This window comes from Rhinopithecus bieti, unplaced genomic scaffold (assembly GCF_001698545.2).
Source record: "Rhinopithecus bieti isolate Rb0 unplaced genomic scaffold, ASM169854v2 scaffold_31548, whole genome shotgun sequence".
NCBI lineage: Eukaryota > Metazoa > Chordata > Mammalia > Primates > Cercopithecidae > Rhinopithecus > Rhinopithecus bieti.
Window position 1 is genome coordinate 4163770 of NW_016814470.1, and position 17241 is coordinate 4181010.

At 38.5% G+C, this 17241-nt stretch overlaps 1 protein-coding gene across 6 annotated transcripts in view; it reads right to left on the reverse strand.

Annotated features, from left to right (window-relative positions):
- IQCH (IQ motif containing H) overlaps positions 1–17241 on the reverse strand; it is a 255954-nt gene that overhangs the window by 123680 nt on the left and 115033 nt on the right. For all 6 annotated transcript variants that reach the window (XM_017851107.1, XM_017851105.1, XM_017851104.1 and 3 more), the window contains exons 8-9: positions 10490–10566; positions 8023–8061 (exon numbers count right to left, since the gene is read on the reverse strand). In XM_017851107.1, the coding sequence (XP_017706596.1) occupies positions 8023–8061; positions 10490–10566 (116 nt within the window). The remainder of the gene's footprint in view (positions 1–8022; positions 8062–10489; positions 10567–17241) is intronic.

The following is a 17241-nucleotide window of genomic DNA, read 5'->3' on the forward strand; positions in this document are numbered from 1 at the left end:
AATCTATATATAACCAAAGGAAGGAGAATAAGTGCTATAAGAAGTGTGTCTTTGCTACTCTTCCATTTCCTTTCATCAGCCCCTCTTCCTTCCCATCGGGTGCTTTCTCTTCCACACCCTACCCCATGCTGGCCCCTACCCCCATACCACCAGTGCCCACAGCCTAAATTGTCTAGAACTCTCCATATGGCCCCTTACTAAGCTGTGCTCTTCTTAGCCTTCCTTCTACCACCTTGTACATCAGAGCCAACCTGGCCTTGATCTGCTGGTTTTTCCTTTTGCTTTTTAAAAAACTGAATGATAATTATTATTTTTAGAGACAAGGTCTCCCTGTGTCATCCAGGCTGGAGTGCAGTGGTGTGATCATAGCCCGCTGCAGCCTCAAACTCCTGGGCACAAGTGATCCTCCCACCTCAGCTTCCCGAGTAGGTGGAACTACTGGCACATGTCATGACGCCCATCTAATTTCTGTATTTTTTTTTTTTTTGTAGAGATAGGGGTCTCGCTATCTTCCCCAGGGTGGTCTTGAACTCCTGGCCTCAAGCGATCCACCCACCCCAGCCTCCCAAAGTGTTGGGGTTACAGGCGTGAGCCACTGCACTCAGCTCGTTTTTTCTTATTTGATAGGCTGGAAAGCAATTTGTTAAACGAATTCCTATCAATGTGCTAATGAACATAACATGGTGTGGTGTTATCGGAAGCAAGAAGACCCAGAATCTAGTCTGTTATCACCTTCCTCTGTGGCCTTGGGAAACCAATTCTGTGGGTTTCAGTTTCCATTAAGAGATCACTCAAGGCACTTCTAATTTTGATACCCTATGCCTCTCTGACTTAATGTGTCACCCCTCCAGGGGTATTGGCTTTTTAATAAACTTCTGGAGCCAGTAAAGCCATCAAATCAAAGGCAACTATCTCCAATGGCATCACTTTATGCACCATGAAAAATACCTGGGGGATTTTTTTTTTCCTATTCTATTTTTTAGATAGAAAACTCTTTCTAATAACTCTGAAATCAAAATAGATGAACGGCTGCCCACACCACCTAATGGTAAAGGTGGTCATGGTAAGAGAACCCCAAAGAGTGATATTCCAGTATTCTGGGGTCTGCAAGTCAATGGCTCTCCGTTCTTAATACCTAGAAATTGTCTAAGTAATCCGTAAGTGCCAATTAAAAGTGAAAGTCAGAGTCCTTAACCTTTACAAAGAATAAAAGGCAAAAACAGAACTCATCGAGTAGAGACATATAAAAGAAGAGACATGAGTGCAAAGGCCACTCAGATCAGCAGCAATTTTCTAGGAATAATTTCTGCAATTGCTTTGAAAGGTATCTTTATTCAAATGAGTCTTCCTGAACTCTAAAACACTTCCTGAGGAGAAAAATCCCTGTCCTTTGATGCATCCTCATGGAACAAAAACACACGATGGATCAAAATCTGGTTGAAGATCAAACAGAACAGAATCAAGATTTTTTAAATAGATGGTCTATTTTCAGTCAAATGTGAAATTTCCTTCTACAGACACATTTCATTTTAATGCTGCATTGATTTCATCTTTTCTGTTACACCTCTAACATTCTCCAAGAAAACGTGACATAGTTAAGGACCACTGGGGACAATGATGATGGATGGGTTGAACCTGCTGGGGATGTGAACAGGAAGCCTGACAGGATGGGAATCAAAAGCAGGCTGGATTCCCAGATCTCTGAGCAAAGACTCATCATCATTGTCTCGACATGTATAGGAAAAAGAGCAAGCCTCAGAAAGGACTGTTATTATCACCAAAGTAAAGCTTGACATTCCAATTTTCCTGAGAAAAATGTGGGTCTAGTAAGTTCCTTGATCACAGATCACTAAAGAATATTTGCAGAATTTCTACAGAGCTCTACCTTGTCATACTCTCTATACCTATATATGTGTTCTTTTTTTGTTTTTGAGACAGAGTCTTCCTCTGTTGCCCAGGCTGGAGTGCAGTGGTACAATCTCTGCTTGCTGCAACCTCCACCTCCCAGGTTCAAGTGATTCTCCTGCCTCAGCTTCCCAAGCAGCCAGGATTACAGGCATGCGGCACCACGCCCGGCTAATTTTTGTATTTTTAGTAGAGATGGGGTTTCACCATGTTGTCCAGGCTGGTCTTGAACTCCTGACCTCAAGTGATCTGCCGGCCATGACCTCCCAAAGTGCTGGGATTACAGGCGTGAGCCACCGTGCATGGCTTCTATACCTACATATGTATTCTGGTTTATTTTTCTTCATAGCACTTATCTCACTCTTTGATGTTATATTCAGTATTTGATTATTGCCTCTCTCACTAGAATATAAATCCCAAGAGGGCAAGGACTAGGTTTGCTTTGTTCATTGCTGTGTCCCCAGTGCCTATCTAGTACACTGCCTGGCACACAGTAAAGGTCAAAAAGGATTAATTGAATGAATGAATGTATGAATGTATGAATGAATGAATGAAAGTGTGAATACTAAAATTTAAACTTATAGCCAGTTGGACTGACTTCACAGTACAAAGCTGTTCCATGTTCACACAAGTTATCTGCAAACTTGTAGCTTAAGTTTTGGAGCACTAATGCAAAATTTGGCTACTGAGATACAAAAATGTCCATACCCTTCGATCAAGAAGTTCTACAGGCCAGGTGTGGTGGCTCATGCCTGTAATCCCAGCACTTTGGGAGGTCAAGGCAGGTGGATCGCTTGAGCCCAGGAGTTCAAGACCAGCCTGGGCAACATGGTAAAACTAAAACCCCATCTCTACAAAGAAATGCAAAAAAAAAAAAAAAAAAATTAGCTGGGCGTGGTGGCACATGCCTGTAGTCCCAGCGACTCAGGAGGTTGAGGTGGGAGGATTGCTTGAGCCCCGGCAGGTCAAGGCTGCAGTGAGCCACGATCATGCCACTGTACTCCAGACTAGGTGACAGAGAGAGACCGCATCTCAAAACAAAAACAACAACAACTGTTTATTAATAATGTAACATTTATAATTTAATGTCAAGCAATAGGATAAATAAGAAAATTATGGTATATCTTTAATAAAGAATATTATAAAGCCACTAAAAATGTTTTATGAATTTAAAATCATATATGTAAAGGTTTATGATAAATTGTTAGATGAAAAGAGTAAAATCACAGTTGAATATACAGCATAATACCAACAAAAGAATATGCCAAAGTTTAAATAGTACCAAAGGATTGTGATATGGGGAAAAAAATCCTTCTATATTTTTTTCTCTTTTCTGAATTTTCCAAATTTCCTATGAATGATCAGGTCACAATTTGATCAATGAAAGAGATAAAGTGAAAAAATAAAGGTTATCTTGTTGGCTGACAATTTAACCTTTTTTTCTGTTGTATATAAGTGAAATTATTAATCACATGTAATAACAATGTTCAGTTAGACAATGCTATGAAGAGTAGTAAACACAATCCTTATAGTTTTTCTCGGTAATTACAAGAAAATTGTTTTGCAAGAATTCCCAAAAAATTGTTTGGCAAATAAAACTGTATAATTCCAATTCATTTGGAAAATTTAATGATGAAAATGCATAGGTGAGGATGGCAATTTCTAATGAATTACAGAAAATGGTAACTGTTTTTAAAAGATTCTACATGCAAATCAAAACCACAATGAGATACCATCTCACACCAGTCAGAACGACCATTATAAAAGGTCAAAAAATAACAGATGCTGGTGAGGTTGCAGAGAAAAGGGAATGCTTATACACTGCCAGTGGGAATGTAAATTAGTTCAGCCATTGTAGAAAGCAGTTTAGTGACTTCTCAAAGAACTTAAAACATTACCATTCGACCCAGCAATCCCATTATTGGGATATACCCAAAGGACTATAAATCATTCTACGGTAAAGACACATGCATGTGTTATGTTCACTGCAGCACTATTCACAATAGCAAAGACATGGAATCAACCTAAATTACCATCAACAGTAGACTGGTTGAAGACGATGTGGTACACATATACCATGGAATACTATGCAGCCACAGAAAAGAAAGAAGTCGTGTTATTTGAAGCAACATGGATGGAGCTGGAGGCTATTATCCTAAGGAAAATAACACAGGAACAGAAAACCAAATACTGCATGTTCTCACTTATAAGTGGGACCTAAACATTGAGTATACGTGGACACAAAGAAGGGAATGACACAGGGGCCTACTTGAGGGTGGAGGCTGGGAAGAGGGTGAGGATCCAAAAATGAACTATTGGGTACTATGCTTATTACCTGGGTGATGAAATAAGCTGTACACCAAATCCCCATGACACACAACTTATTAATACCTATGTAACAAACCTGCATATGTACTTCTGAACCTAAAAGTTGAAAAAATAAAAATTAGGCTGGGCATGGTGGCTCACGCCTGTAATCCCAGCACTTTGGGAGGTTGAGGTGGGCAGATCGTTTGAGGTCAGGAGTTCGAGACTAGCCTGACCAACACGGGGAAACGCCGTCTCTACTAAAAATAAATAAATAAATAAAAATTAGCTGGGTGTGGTGGTGCACACCTCTAGTCCTACTTGGGAGGCTGAGGCAGGAGAATCACTTGAACTTGGGAGGCAGAGGTGGCAGTGAGCCGAGATTGCGCCACTGCACTCCAGCCTGGGTAAGAGAGCAAGACTCCATTAACAAAAAAAAAAAAAAAAATCAAGGTTTGTGTTTTTTAACAAAGATTCCACCGGGTTTTTTGTGTGTGTGTGTGTGTGTGTGTGTGTGTGTGGATTTTTTTCTCTTCTTCCTTTAAGATGGTAAGTTAAACGAGGTTTTATGAGAGAAAATGAGTCTAAAAGAGAAAAAAATAGCTTCGGACTTGCTTTTGAATCTCATTTTGTATCTCCAGGTTGCAGAGCTCTAATTCTCTTAAGACCTGCCCTCTCTCCAACCCTTTAGGGCAAGACAAGAAAGGAGACTAAATTGTGCTGGGAGCAAAGTCAACCAGGGAGGCACCCTGTGCCCTTTAAGAAGTAGGCTTATTCCCCCACCAGATATAACATGTTAAAGCCGAAACTGCTGCTAGATATCATCTAGTGGTTTTGAAAGCATACATTTTAAAGCCTCGAACATTTTATTCAAATACTATATAGTTTGATGGTAAAGAGGTAAAATAGAAAACCCAGGTGTTGTGGATATAGGGGCCTAGAGCCCCTCATTGATAGGAGCTTTTGCTTCTCTTCTTTCTCTTGGGCTGTGGGGTGAGGATTCCCTGGGGTTGTAGGGTGAGGATATGGAAGCCCCTTAAAAATACTGATTGGATCCAATCTTCTTTTATACAGATAGGGGAAATGAGAGCAGATGGGGCAGTGATATGTTTAATGTCACACATATTGCCTGATTAAAATATTTCAGCTGACTCACCCATAAAATAATTACAGTTTTCTAATGAGAGGATCAGACGTATATGTTGGGAAAATACTAAAGAAAGTAACAATTGAAAAGAATGACTAAGAGAAGTGAGATCCCAAATTTGAGATTACAATGTTATCACCCAAACCTATTCTTTCTACACCAAAATAAATTTTACAACAGACGGATGGCTTGGGAAACAGGATTTTCTTTTATATTTTTATTCAATGTGCATTTTTTTTTATTTGGAAATGTTTTGGAAAAGTTTTAAACACACAGAGAAGTATAGAGAATAATATAAAAAACTACCACGGACACATTTTTGTTTAATTTTTCATCTTCTTTGCTGTATATATATAAATGTGTGTGTGTGTGTGTGTGGTGTGTGTGCATATATGTGTGTATGTTACATATATATAAAGTTAACATCCTCTCTGTATTTCTTTTCATTCTCCTTCCTCTTTCTCCCTGTTCCCAGAAGCAAAAACACTCATGAATTTGGTCTGTACTCCTATAGTAGAATAAATATTTGTTTGCTTATTTTATCCATAAAATAGATTTTTATTATCAAAATATTAATTAAAATTAAGTGAATCTTAACATAATTTTATGCTTGCCTTAAATAAAAGATTTATTTGCTGACAGGAAAATTTTAACAACCTCAAACCTTTGAACTAGATTCTTGAAAATAAAGATGCCTCAGATTTATCGAAATAACTATGACAAACTCTACTATCGTTTTTCATTTTATTCTTCGGATCCTGTGCAGAGCCTGACTGACTTAAACTTATTCAACTTCTTAAACTGGGTTTGGTTAACTGAGCTATATGATAGAAAAGGCTGTTAAAGTCGGAGCTGATGAAAGCAGACACAGCAACAAAGGTGATCGCTGCTGTCTGTTATCGAAGGAAACAGTAAAGGGCACAGAAACTGATTACCTACATACATGACATTGAATAGAGAAAATACTACATTAGGTTAGTTAGGCAGAAATGTGATATATTTTAGAAATGTATTAAGTGTAATCTGTTTCTGTAAAAAATGATTGAGATTTATAAAAATTTCCCCAATGCTTTGGGGCTCTGATAGTTACAGAGTCCAGTGTTGTACGCTGGCTCTGTCATTTACTAATTGGATGACTAATTGAATGATAATAGTGCCTACTGCACAGAGATCCTGTGAAAACTAAGTGAGATAATCCACTTAAGATGTTAGGAACAGAGCTTGGCAAAGAGTAAGCACTCAGTACATGTTAGCTGCAAGTAGCAGTAGCAGCAGCAGTGGCAGCCGTAGTAACACTATTTGTGAGCAGTAGTAGTAGTATTTGAAAAACTGACCCATGTGGAAGCATTCATAACCTGGAACGTGCAGAGAGCACAAACTCTGGAGCTTCACTCTGTCAGCTGGATCCTTTGCACCCTTTTACCAACTGAGTGGGCCTGGGGACAACTGCAGCACATAGGTTCTGCCTGCTATGAGGGTTCAGCGGGTATGAAAGATGCTTAGTGCCATGCATGCAGGACATGCTCAGTCAACATTAGCAGTTACAAATATTCCAGATACATAATGCCTTAGTGTTTGTAAACACATCCTGTTTTTAACCTGCAGAATCAAGCTCACACTTTTCTCACAGTAAGACATCAAGGGAAGCAAGAGGAAGGATCTAATTGCACTGATTAGTTTACTAAGAAGCAATCTGTCTAGGTACAGAGGGACTGTATATAATCATTGATGTAAATACAGCTCTATCTAGGCACAGCTCTGCAGGAATAAAATGTGACCCCAAAGGCGAGCTCTTTTTCCTTGAAAGCAGATGGCTAAGATCCCCGTGAAATTCTTACTGATAAGAAGATCACCAAGAAAGGGAGGCCTAGAAGATGCTCTTAATAATGGACCAATGAGTTATGATAACAAGTACTTTTCCAAAACACTTTCACACACATTAACACATCTGATCCTTGCAGCAACCCTATGTGAAGGAAGGTATCGTCCTCATTTGTCAGAGGAGGAAAGTGAAGAGCAGAGAAGTAAAGTGACTTGCTCAAAGGAGAATCCGGTGCATTCCTACTTCAAGTTCAGGACTTTTATTACCCATGCATGGCCTTCTGGAATGTTCCTTGCTGGCATGTACTTGCCATATTGTGGGGGCTATTTCATTTTTCCAATATTTTTGTTACCTTAGTTGTTAGGATTAGCTTAACTCTAAATCCCATCTGTACTACAGCATACACGCAATATGCTGCATGTATGTGTGCATCCTATATGCATGCACACATACAAGCACGTGCTGGGAGACAACTGCATTTATTTTTCACATTTTATTTCTTTTTAAGTGTACTTTTAAAAGATGAAAATCTGTGATTGAGGTTGAAGACTGATGTGATTCAGCCAAATTTTAAGGATGCTAAGTCATTTGTTTGGACTGAAGCCTGAGAAGTAATTCAGTTCCAAAAGAAGGCAAAAAAGGGTTTTCACTTTAAATGAACCATGTTTTTTTAAAATTTTTTTTTCTGAAACCATGATCTAATTTCTTTTATAAAAGAAGTACGAACTTTTGTTGCCATTTCCAGCTGTCAAGCAAGTCACTCATACTTTTGCCCTGCAGCAAAAGGAAGGGACATCAGGTGACAGACCCTAAATTTCAACTAGTCACACAAATTACAGACCTTCCTATCATGATGTCCTCTTGGCCTTCTGCTTCTCCCCTACAATGAAGAATGAGACACAGTTTAAATCAAAACGACTCTCATGGGCAATTTTACAAAACAAATAGAAGGCTCAGGGCCTCACCCCTTTCCCCACTTTCCCTGCTGGGTCAGCCTGTTCTCTCTTTCCACGCAGGCAGGAGGTAATAATTAGAAAGACCTTTCCCACACTGACAACGATGCTCTGTTTGCCAAGCCCCGTTTGCTTTGAAGAGTTTGACTAAGCAAATAATTACAAAAACAACTATAATCAGATGCCAGGTCCCACTTCTAGGGGACACTAGTGTGGCACCACACTGCTTTGTGGTGGAGTATGATCAAAGGTGTGTACTGGCTCTATCACGAGGCGTGCTACACTGAGGTCCTTCTTCTTCCTTTTAACTTCCATGCCCAGGACACTTCCCACAAAATATATGAAAAATTACATTTACCATTGAAGAGTCAGTTTAGAAATGCTGTACCAATCTCGGACCACAGGAAAAAGTCATTAAATATTACTGTTTCCAGCAGCCGGGGAGAGCTTTGTGAAGTCAATAAAGGAAATTAAAGCCAGGGCTCATTAGCATTCAGAAAATATGTCATTATTTAAAACTATTTTTTCGAGGTAAACCATTTACTGGCTAAAACCTAGTCATAATATTTGTATTACCTGTAGATCTGTTATCTATAAAACTGTGGGACCTGAGCACTCCAACAGGGTGAGAATCAAAACAGGTGCCTCCGCCTGTTCCTATTATGCACATTAGCCCATGGCCTTCTCACAGCCTGTTAAACAGCTGAATTTGAAACAATAATGGTGCAGGCCAAACACTCGCCTGAAGGCCTGTCTGTCTTGGGATTTGGCCATTTACATTGATTTTCTTTACTCACATTTTTCATGAAACACAAATATTTGCCATGGCAACTGGGGTGTCACATGACATGCTGCTACATAAATAGCCTGGAAATTTCTTAAGGGGACACAGCCCACCAGTGCTGAAAATACAGTGAAACCTCTTGATGATTTCAGTATTGAAAGATGAAAGTCTGAGAAGAGCAGGTAGCAGTCTAGGATTAATTTCTCTTGTGCCACTCTTCAATTTCTCCTTTTTTCTTATAAGAGCAGCTGAAAACATGACCACTTTCCACATAAGGGAAGCCAGAAAAAGACAGTGCCAGCTGTCTCCTTTCTGTGGTGACAAGTTTCAAAAATCACAAGTCTATCTGCAGCCCATAAACATAAGAAAGCAAGGTACAAAAGTCCAGCACATTGAAACTGGGGGAATCTCCATAAGAATGAATTAGATTGTACTGTGAGGAGTTAATGTTAAAGAATATAGAATTTGGCCCAGTGTGGTGGCTCATGCCCACAAACCCAGCATTTTGGGAGGCCGAGGCAAGTGGACCACTTGAGGCCAGGAGTTCGAGACTAGCCTGGCCAACATAGAGAAACCCTGTCTTCACTAAAAATACAAAAAATTAGCCGGGAGTGGTGGTACATGCCTGTAATCCCAGCTACTAGGGATGCTGAGGCATGAGAATCGCTTGAATCTGGGAGCCAGAGGTTACAGTGAGCCGAGATTGAGCCAGCCTGGGTGACAGAGCAAGACTCCATCTCAAAAAAAAAAAAAAAAAAAAAAAAAAAAAAAAAAAAAGTGCCCCATGCCACATGATGGTTAAAAAAAAAAAAAAAAAAAAAGCCCAGGAGTGGTGGCTCATGCCTATAATCCCAGCACTTTGGGAGGCCGAGGCAGATGGATCACTTCAGGTCAGGAGTTTGAGACCAGCCTGGTCAAAATGGTGAAACCGCTGTCTCCACTAAAAATACAAAACTTTGCCAGGCATGATGGTAGGCACCCGTAATCCCAGCTTCCTGGGAGTCTGAGACATGAGAATCACTTGAACCCAGGAGGCAGAGGTTGCAGTGAGTCGACATTGTGCCACTACACTCCAGCCTGGGCGACAGAGTGAGACTGTCTCAAAATAATAATAATAATAATAATAATAATAATAATAATAATGCAGAATTCTTTCCCCTGCTTCATTAAGGTATTCTATGTTTGGAGATCTTGCCTTTTTAAACTGTATTTAAAGACAAATGAAATACAGTAGAACCTCACAATAAGACATCCTACACCACACAAATTTGGATACAAAGCAATAGCTACTGGACTCCTGACCAGTTAGTATTAGAAGTGGACCCAGTCATTTAGTTAATCTTGCAATGATGCAACATGATTGAATTTTTTAGACCCCACCAATAACATTATGCTAGAGTTAACTTGTACAATTTCCCTTTTGAAAGTCAAATGTATACCAGCAACAGCTGAAATAGCACTTATTTCTAGGTTGAAGGTACAACTCAATAACATATGTAAATCACCAAAAATCTCACAGAAAATGTTGTGAATAAGAACAATTTTCTTTCTGTAGTGAGGAATATGAATACCTTTGATCTGTGTTTCTTGGGAAAGAACTTCACCTCTGCTGGAGATGGTGGTGGTTCCCGAGGTACACTGAAAGTGGCTGTGGATGAAGACGGTACATGTTATCTTTTCCAGAAGAAGAGGCTGAGTCACTTGTTGGATGCTATTGGGTTTGTACCTTGAAAGTCAAATGGCTCTGTCACCCACTGTGCACTCACTACCTTTCTTTCTGTATTCATTCAGTGAAACAGCTATGATCACTGACTTCAAAAGGAAGCCAAGAGCATGGGAGGGCAACAGTTCTATTAGAATATAAGGTCAGCCAGCCTTATGCAAATTGCCTAGATAAAAGGGCAAATTTTAAAAGCAGGTACATTTCAAAAGCAGGCAAATTAGAGAGTAATATCTGTCTTATAGAATGCTTTGTTAGAAGATTTCTTTAAATAGCCAGATTCCCAGGTTCATGTAAAAGGTGATTTAACATAGCTACATATGGACTGTTCTATTGTGTAAAAAAAAAGATTCTAAAAAATTTAAATGACTGAGGGAAGTGATACAAGTGAAAAGCACCATAAAGATTATTTTTGAAATTAGTTAAGTCTACAAGCAGCAACTTTTAGAGAACACACCTAGTCCGTGGTTGAGGAAGAATGGGCCCACATGCTAGACAATGCTGTCTCAATCACATCTCTCCTACTGCCTGACAGCAAACCTGACTGCCCTTTACCAAAAGCCCAAGTCTGACATTCTCAGGGGAGAAAAATCCTTATAATACTCTTCCCAAGAAAGAGAACAAATAATTTATTTAAATGGTTAATTGAATAAAAGAAGTGAGGCTTCTTTCAGCTCAATTCCTTCAGCTCAACCCCCTTTTCTGTCAGTTTTCTATAACAACAATCTTAGAAGGAATTGACAGATATTGATCAAAAACAGCACACTAGTAAAGGATATCAATACATAATTTAGAATCTCACTTTGAGGACTTGGTTCTCCTAGATTGCCTCAACTGAGCTGCAAGGAATATCTTCAGCCCTTTTTTAAAAAGTAGGGAAAACTGTAGAGCCTTTTCAGTGAAACTCACCTTCACAAAAGGGATTTATTTGTTGCATTTGACCAACTCATTTTTACACTCCTCTGGTTTCCCTGGCTTCCGGCAAGCTTCCCTGTGACTTGAAGTCCTCACTCTCCCCTGGCCAGTATGTATGAAGACCCCATTTTAAGGCTATAGTTTTTGCCTTCAGTTCTATGCTCTCCTTCCCTGGTGTCCACTTTGGAGTTTGCTCTCCCACTTCTGAAGGTAAGTCCACATCCTGTGTTCAGCCTGCTTTGAACCCACAGATTCACCAGTAAAATTTGTTATTCCTATTGTCTGCAGACTCAGTACAATTTTTGTTTAGCTTTCAGGTTCTTCAGACAAGTGAGATTTATGGCTAAATTCCCATGTTCAAACAAAATAGCAGCTGAGAAATTTTCAAGTGGGCATAACTTCTAAAGGATTTTAGTAAAATTTTAATATAATTTGGTAGGATAAAGATCTCAAGGATAAGTAATTTCACATGGCTAATCCACAGTTAATGATATCAATAAGAATTTTCTTAGTTGTCTGCAGAAATGCTATCACTAAATTATAATTTCTTGTAGCCTTGGATTTTATGAGACACATGCATTTGAAGAATGTGTCTGCATGTTTACAAAACTGTATCCTAATGCACTGCCTATTTTGCTACTCAATTTCCTTGCTGGAAAAATCTGTTTGGTAAATTTTGCCAGAGTTAATGTAGAGGAAAAAATCCTTGTCTTTTTGGACAAACTTGTATGCTTCTGTGGTAGTTATTACTATTTTTTTTTTTTTTTAGATGGAGTCTCACTCTGTCGCCTGGGCTGGAGTGCAGTGGCACGATCTCGGCTCACTGCAAGCTCTGCCTCCCAGGTTCAAGCCATTCTCCTGCCTTAGCCTCCCAAGTAGCTGGGACTACAGGCACCCGCCACCACGCCTGGCTAATTTTTTTGTTGTATTTTTGGTAGAGACGGGGTTTCACCGTGTTAGACAGGATGGTCTCAATCTCCTGACCTTGTGATCCCCCCGCCTTGGTCTCCCAAAGTGCTGGTATTACAGGCATGAGCCACCGCGCCCAGCCAGTTATTACTAATTTTAGAGCCCCAGTTTTTTCAGAGTGACGATATGCCCAACTCCTAGCATTGTCAGATTAGAAAAAAAATTGTTTTTAAAAGAACATGCAGTTAAATTTTAACAAGATAAACAATAAATAAGTTTTTAGTATGCCTCAAATATTAAATATATATACTTAAATCCAACAAAGAAGAACAGAATTTCCATGAATGCATTAGAATAAGCATAACATCATTCTAAGTATTTATTTAGTATAAGTATGTCTATAATCCTAATGTTAGCTCTGACCCTATCCCTGGACATCCACTTTCCCAGCCTTTCTTGTAGCTAACAGTGAGCAGTGAAATGTAAGGGAAAGTTCACCCCAAGGCTTCTGGGAAGACACTGACACCACTGTTTTCCCCTTGATCTGGCCTGGAATGTGTATGTAAGGCCCAGGGCTGCAGAAACCATCTTATGGCCATGAGGTGGCAAGCATGAGGATGAAATCGAACCAAAGAGGGTAAAGTAGAAAGAATAGGGCTAATATCCAGAACCTACAAAGAACTCAAACAAATTTACAAGAAAAAAGCAAACAACCCCATCAAAAAGTAGGCAAAGGATATGAACAGACACTTCTCAAAAGAAGACATTCATACAGCCAACAGACACATGAACAAATGCTCATTATCACTCGCCATCAGAGAAATGCAAATCAAAACCACAATGAGATACCATCTCACACCAGTTAGAATGGCAATCATTAAAAAATCAGGAAACAACAGGTGCTGGAGAGGATGTGGAGAAATAGGAACACTTTTACACTGTTGGTGGGATTGTAAACTAGTTCAACCATTATGGAAAACAGTATGGCGATTCCTCAAGGATCTAGAACTAGAAATACCATTTGACCCAGCCATCCCATTACTGGGTATATACCCAAAGGATTATAAATCATGCTGCTATAAAGACACATGCACATGTATGTTTATTGCAGCACTATTCACAATAGCAAAGACTTGGAATCAACCCAAATGTCCATCAGTGACAGACTGGATTAAGAAAATGTGGCACATATACACCATGGAATACTATGCAGCCATAAAAAAGGATGAGTCTGTGTCCTTTGTAGGGACATGGATGCAGCTGGAAACCATCATTCTCAGCAAACTATTGCAAGAACAGAAAACCAAACACCGCATGTTCTCACTCATAGGTGGGAATTGAACAATGAGATCACTTGGACACAGGAAGGAGAACATCACACACCAGGGCCTATTGTGGAGAGGGGACAAGGAGGAGGGATAGCATTAGGAGATATACCTAATGTAAATGATGAGTTAACGGGTGCAGCACACCAACATGGCACATGTATACGTATGTAACAAACCTGCACGTTGTACACATGTACCCTAGAACTTAAAGTATAATAATAAAAACAAAACAAAACAAAACAAAAAAAGAAAAGAAAGAACACCATGACAACCCTGCTGATCAATACCACCATCCCTAGGCTCCGCACTTCCCAATCTCTTGTGTATGAGACAAACTCCTCATTGTTTAGGCCACTGGTAGTTTTCTGATATTTATAATTATATGCATTCCTGACTGGTACTACCTGTTCCCTTCTCTTCCTCCTTCCCTCTTCTCTTCCTTCCATACTTTGTCTTATTGCATGTGCTAGGACCTCAGTACAAAAATGGTGGCAACAATGATCATTCTTGATTTGTCTCTGCTTTTAATGGAGAAATAGAAAAGGAATGCTACAAAAGTTTCCCTACTAGGAGTATTTTTTGCTCTAGGGCTTTGGTTGATAACAACAATCAGGTTCAGAAAATTCTCTTCTATTCTACTCCATCCAGAGGATTTTCCCTTATCATTAATGTTGAATAGTATTGAATGATTTTTTTTCCTTTGGTATATATTGAGATCATGAGGTTTTTTCTTTTTAAATATGTTAATATGGTGAATTATATTGCTAAATATTTCCGATGTTGAACTTTCCTTACATTTTTCCTTATGATGAACACTTTAATGTTTATTTAGAATCTTTGCCTCTATGTTCCTAAATAAGATTGATCTATGTATATTTTTTCTTGTACTGTGCTTTTTCAATTTTGGTAGCAAAGTTACAATAGCTCCATAAAATCAGTTTACAAGCTTTTCCTCTTTTTTTTCCCCATGGAATAGTATAAAAAGAATTAACTGACCTGTTACGGTTGGTAAAACTTGCCTATAAAAGGCCTGAGGCCTTCTCTCCTCTGGCATATTAGAGTATGTGAGTGTGTGTCTGTGTATGTGTGTTTAAAAGACAGAGATTTTTGACTACCAATTCAAATTATCTAATGACATTGTTTTAAGTTTGTTAGTTTTCTCAAGTTATTTTGGTAGTTTACATTTTCTAGGAAATTTTCATTTCATATTTTAAAATGTAAAGTTACCATACTATGATTTTTTTTTAATTCTACTGTATCTATAGTTAGCGAACTTTTTTCATTTTAATAGTGTTGACTTGTGCCTTCTATTTTTCCTCTCTTTATCATTATTGTCAGAGATCTGCCTGTTTTATGTTATTTTAAAGAAGCCAATTTTTGACTGGGCACAGTGGCTCACGCCTGTAATCTCAGCATTTTGGGAGGGCAAGGTGGGTGGATTGCCTGAGTTCAGGAGCTTGAGACCACCCTGGGCAACATGGTAAAACCCTCTCTCTACTAAAATACAAAAAAATTAGCCAGGCGTGGTGGCATGCACCTGGAGTCCCAGCTACTCGGGAGGCTGAGGCACGAGAATCACTTGAGCCCTGGAGGCAGAAATTGCAGTGAGCTGAGATCGTGCCACTGCACGCCAGCTTGGGCTACAGAGTGAGACTCTGCCTCAAAATAAATAAATAAATAATAATAATAAAAGAAGTCAATTTTAATTCTTTTGGGTCATTTTGTTTTACTTTCTTAATGTCTGCTTTTATTTTCATTATTTCCTTTCTTTTTTTTTCTAGTTTACTGCTTTTTTTTTTCCTGTCTTCTTGTGTTTAATTAGTCTTAGGTCACTTATTATTAATTGCTCTCATTTTCTTTTTTTTTTTATTATTTTTTGAGATGGAGTCTCACTCTGTCACTCAGGCTGGATTGCAGTGGCACGATCTCGGCTCACTGCAATCTCCGCCTCCAGGGTTCAAGTGATTCTTCTGCCTCAGCCTCCTGAGTAGCTGGGATTACAGGTGTGCACCACCACACCTGGCTAATTTTTGTATTTTTAGTAGAGATGGAATTTTACCAGTTTGGTCAGGCTGGTCTTGAACTCTTGACCTAGTGATCTGCCCGCCTCAGCCTCCCAAAGTACTGAGATGTTCTTGTTTTCTATTAAATGCATATAAATAATGGATGAGATTGCTAAGAAGTGATGAAAGACATTAGTCTACAGATTCAAGAATCCCAATAAATACAAAGCAGGATAAATAAAAAGACCTATATGTCTAGATGCATCACAATGAACCTGTAAAACACCAAAGATAAAAAGAACTTATTTCAGCTAGAGAGGAAACAAAAGACAAATTGTTTTCATCCACAATTTTAGCCACTATTTACCACTGACTCCTCAATAGTCCACAGGCTCCTCAATAGCAGATATAATTGCTAGAAAACAATGAAATAATATATTGAATGTGCCGACAAGATAACTTTCAAAAGTCAGGACATAAACACATTTTGAGGCAAATAAAAGTTGACAGAGTTTACCACCAGTAGAAACAGGCTTGTACTAGTGGAAATTTAAAGAATATAATTTAGGGAGCTGGAAATGAATGCAGTATTGAAAGTCTGAGACGCAAGAATGAATGAAGAGCAAAGACAGTGACAATCTGTTGGCTAATATAACAAACATTGATTACATAAAAAACATTAACAATAATGTCTTGTGGGACTTTTTTAGAAGATACAACTAAAATACATAAGAAAAATAGATTCTACATCAGGAGGGAGATGGAGTTAAAATGTTCTGAGGTTTTATATTGTTAAAGGAAAAGTACAGATATTTATTAACTTTAGACTTTGATAAGTAATATATGCATGTGAAAATAACAAGCTAATCACAATAAGAATAGAAAAGGAATGTATCAATTCCAAAATAATAGAGGAATAAAAGTATAATGAGGAAAAATAATCTATTCAAAAGAAGACAATAAAGGAAAGAAAATGGAATAGCAAAACAGGGCAGGGCACAAACAGAAATAGACTAGATGGAAGAAATACATCAAAATATATTAGTAATTAGAATAACTGTAAATGCAGTAAATGCTAAATGGATAATGACAGTCAGAATGAATTCTTTAAAATTCAGCTATATACTATTTATAAAAGACAGACTTAAAACATATGGCTACAGAAAGATTAAAAGTTAAAAAAATGAGAAAAGATATACCAGGTTAACAATAACCAAAAGGAAGCTGAAGTGGCTATATTAACAGACAAAAAGCTATTTATGCTAAAAAGCAATTATAGAGATAATGAAGGACAACATGCAATGATAAAAATTCCTATTTACTAGGAAGATACAATAACTATAGTAAGAGTTGGCAAGGATGTGAATTCACAGAGTATCTTCCACGCTGAAGGGAGAAATGTAAATTGATGCAATGACTTTAAAAGACAATTTGGCATTACTTCCTAA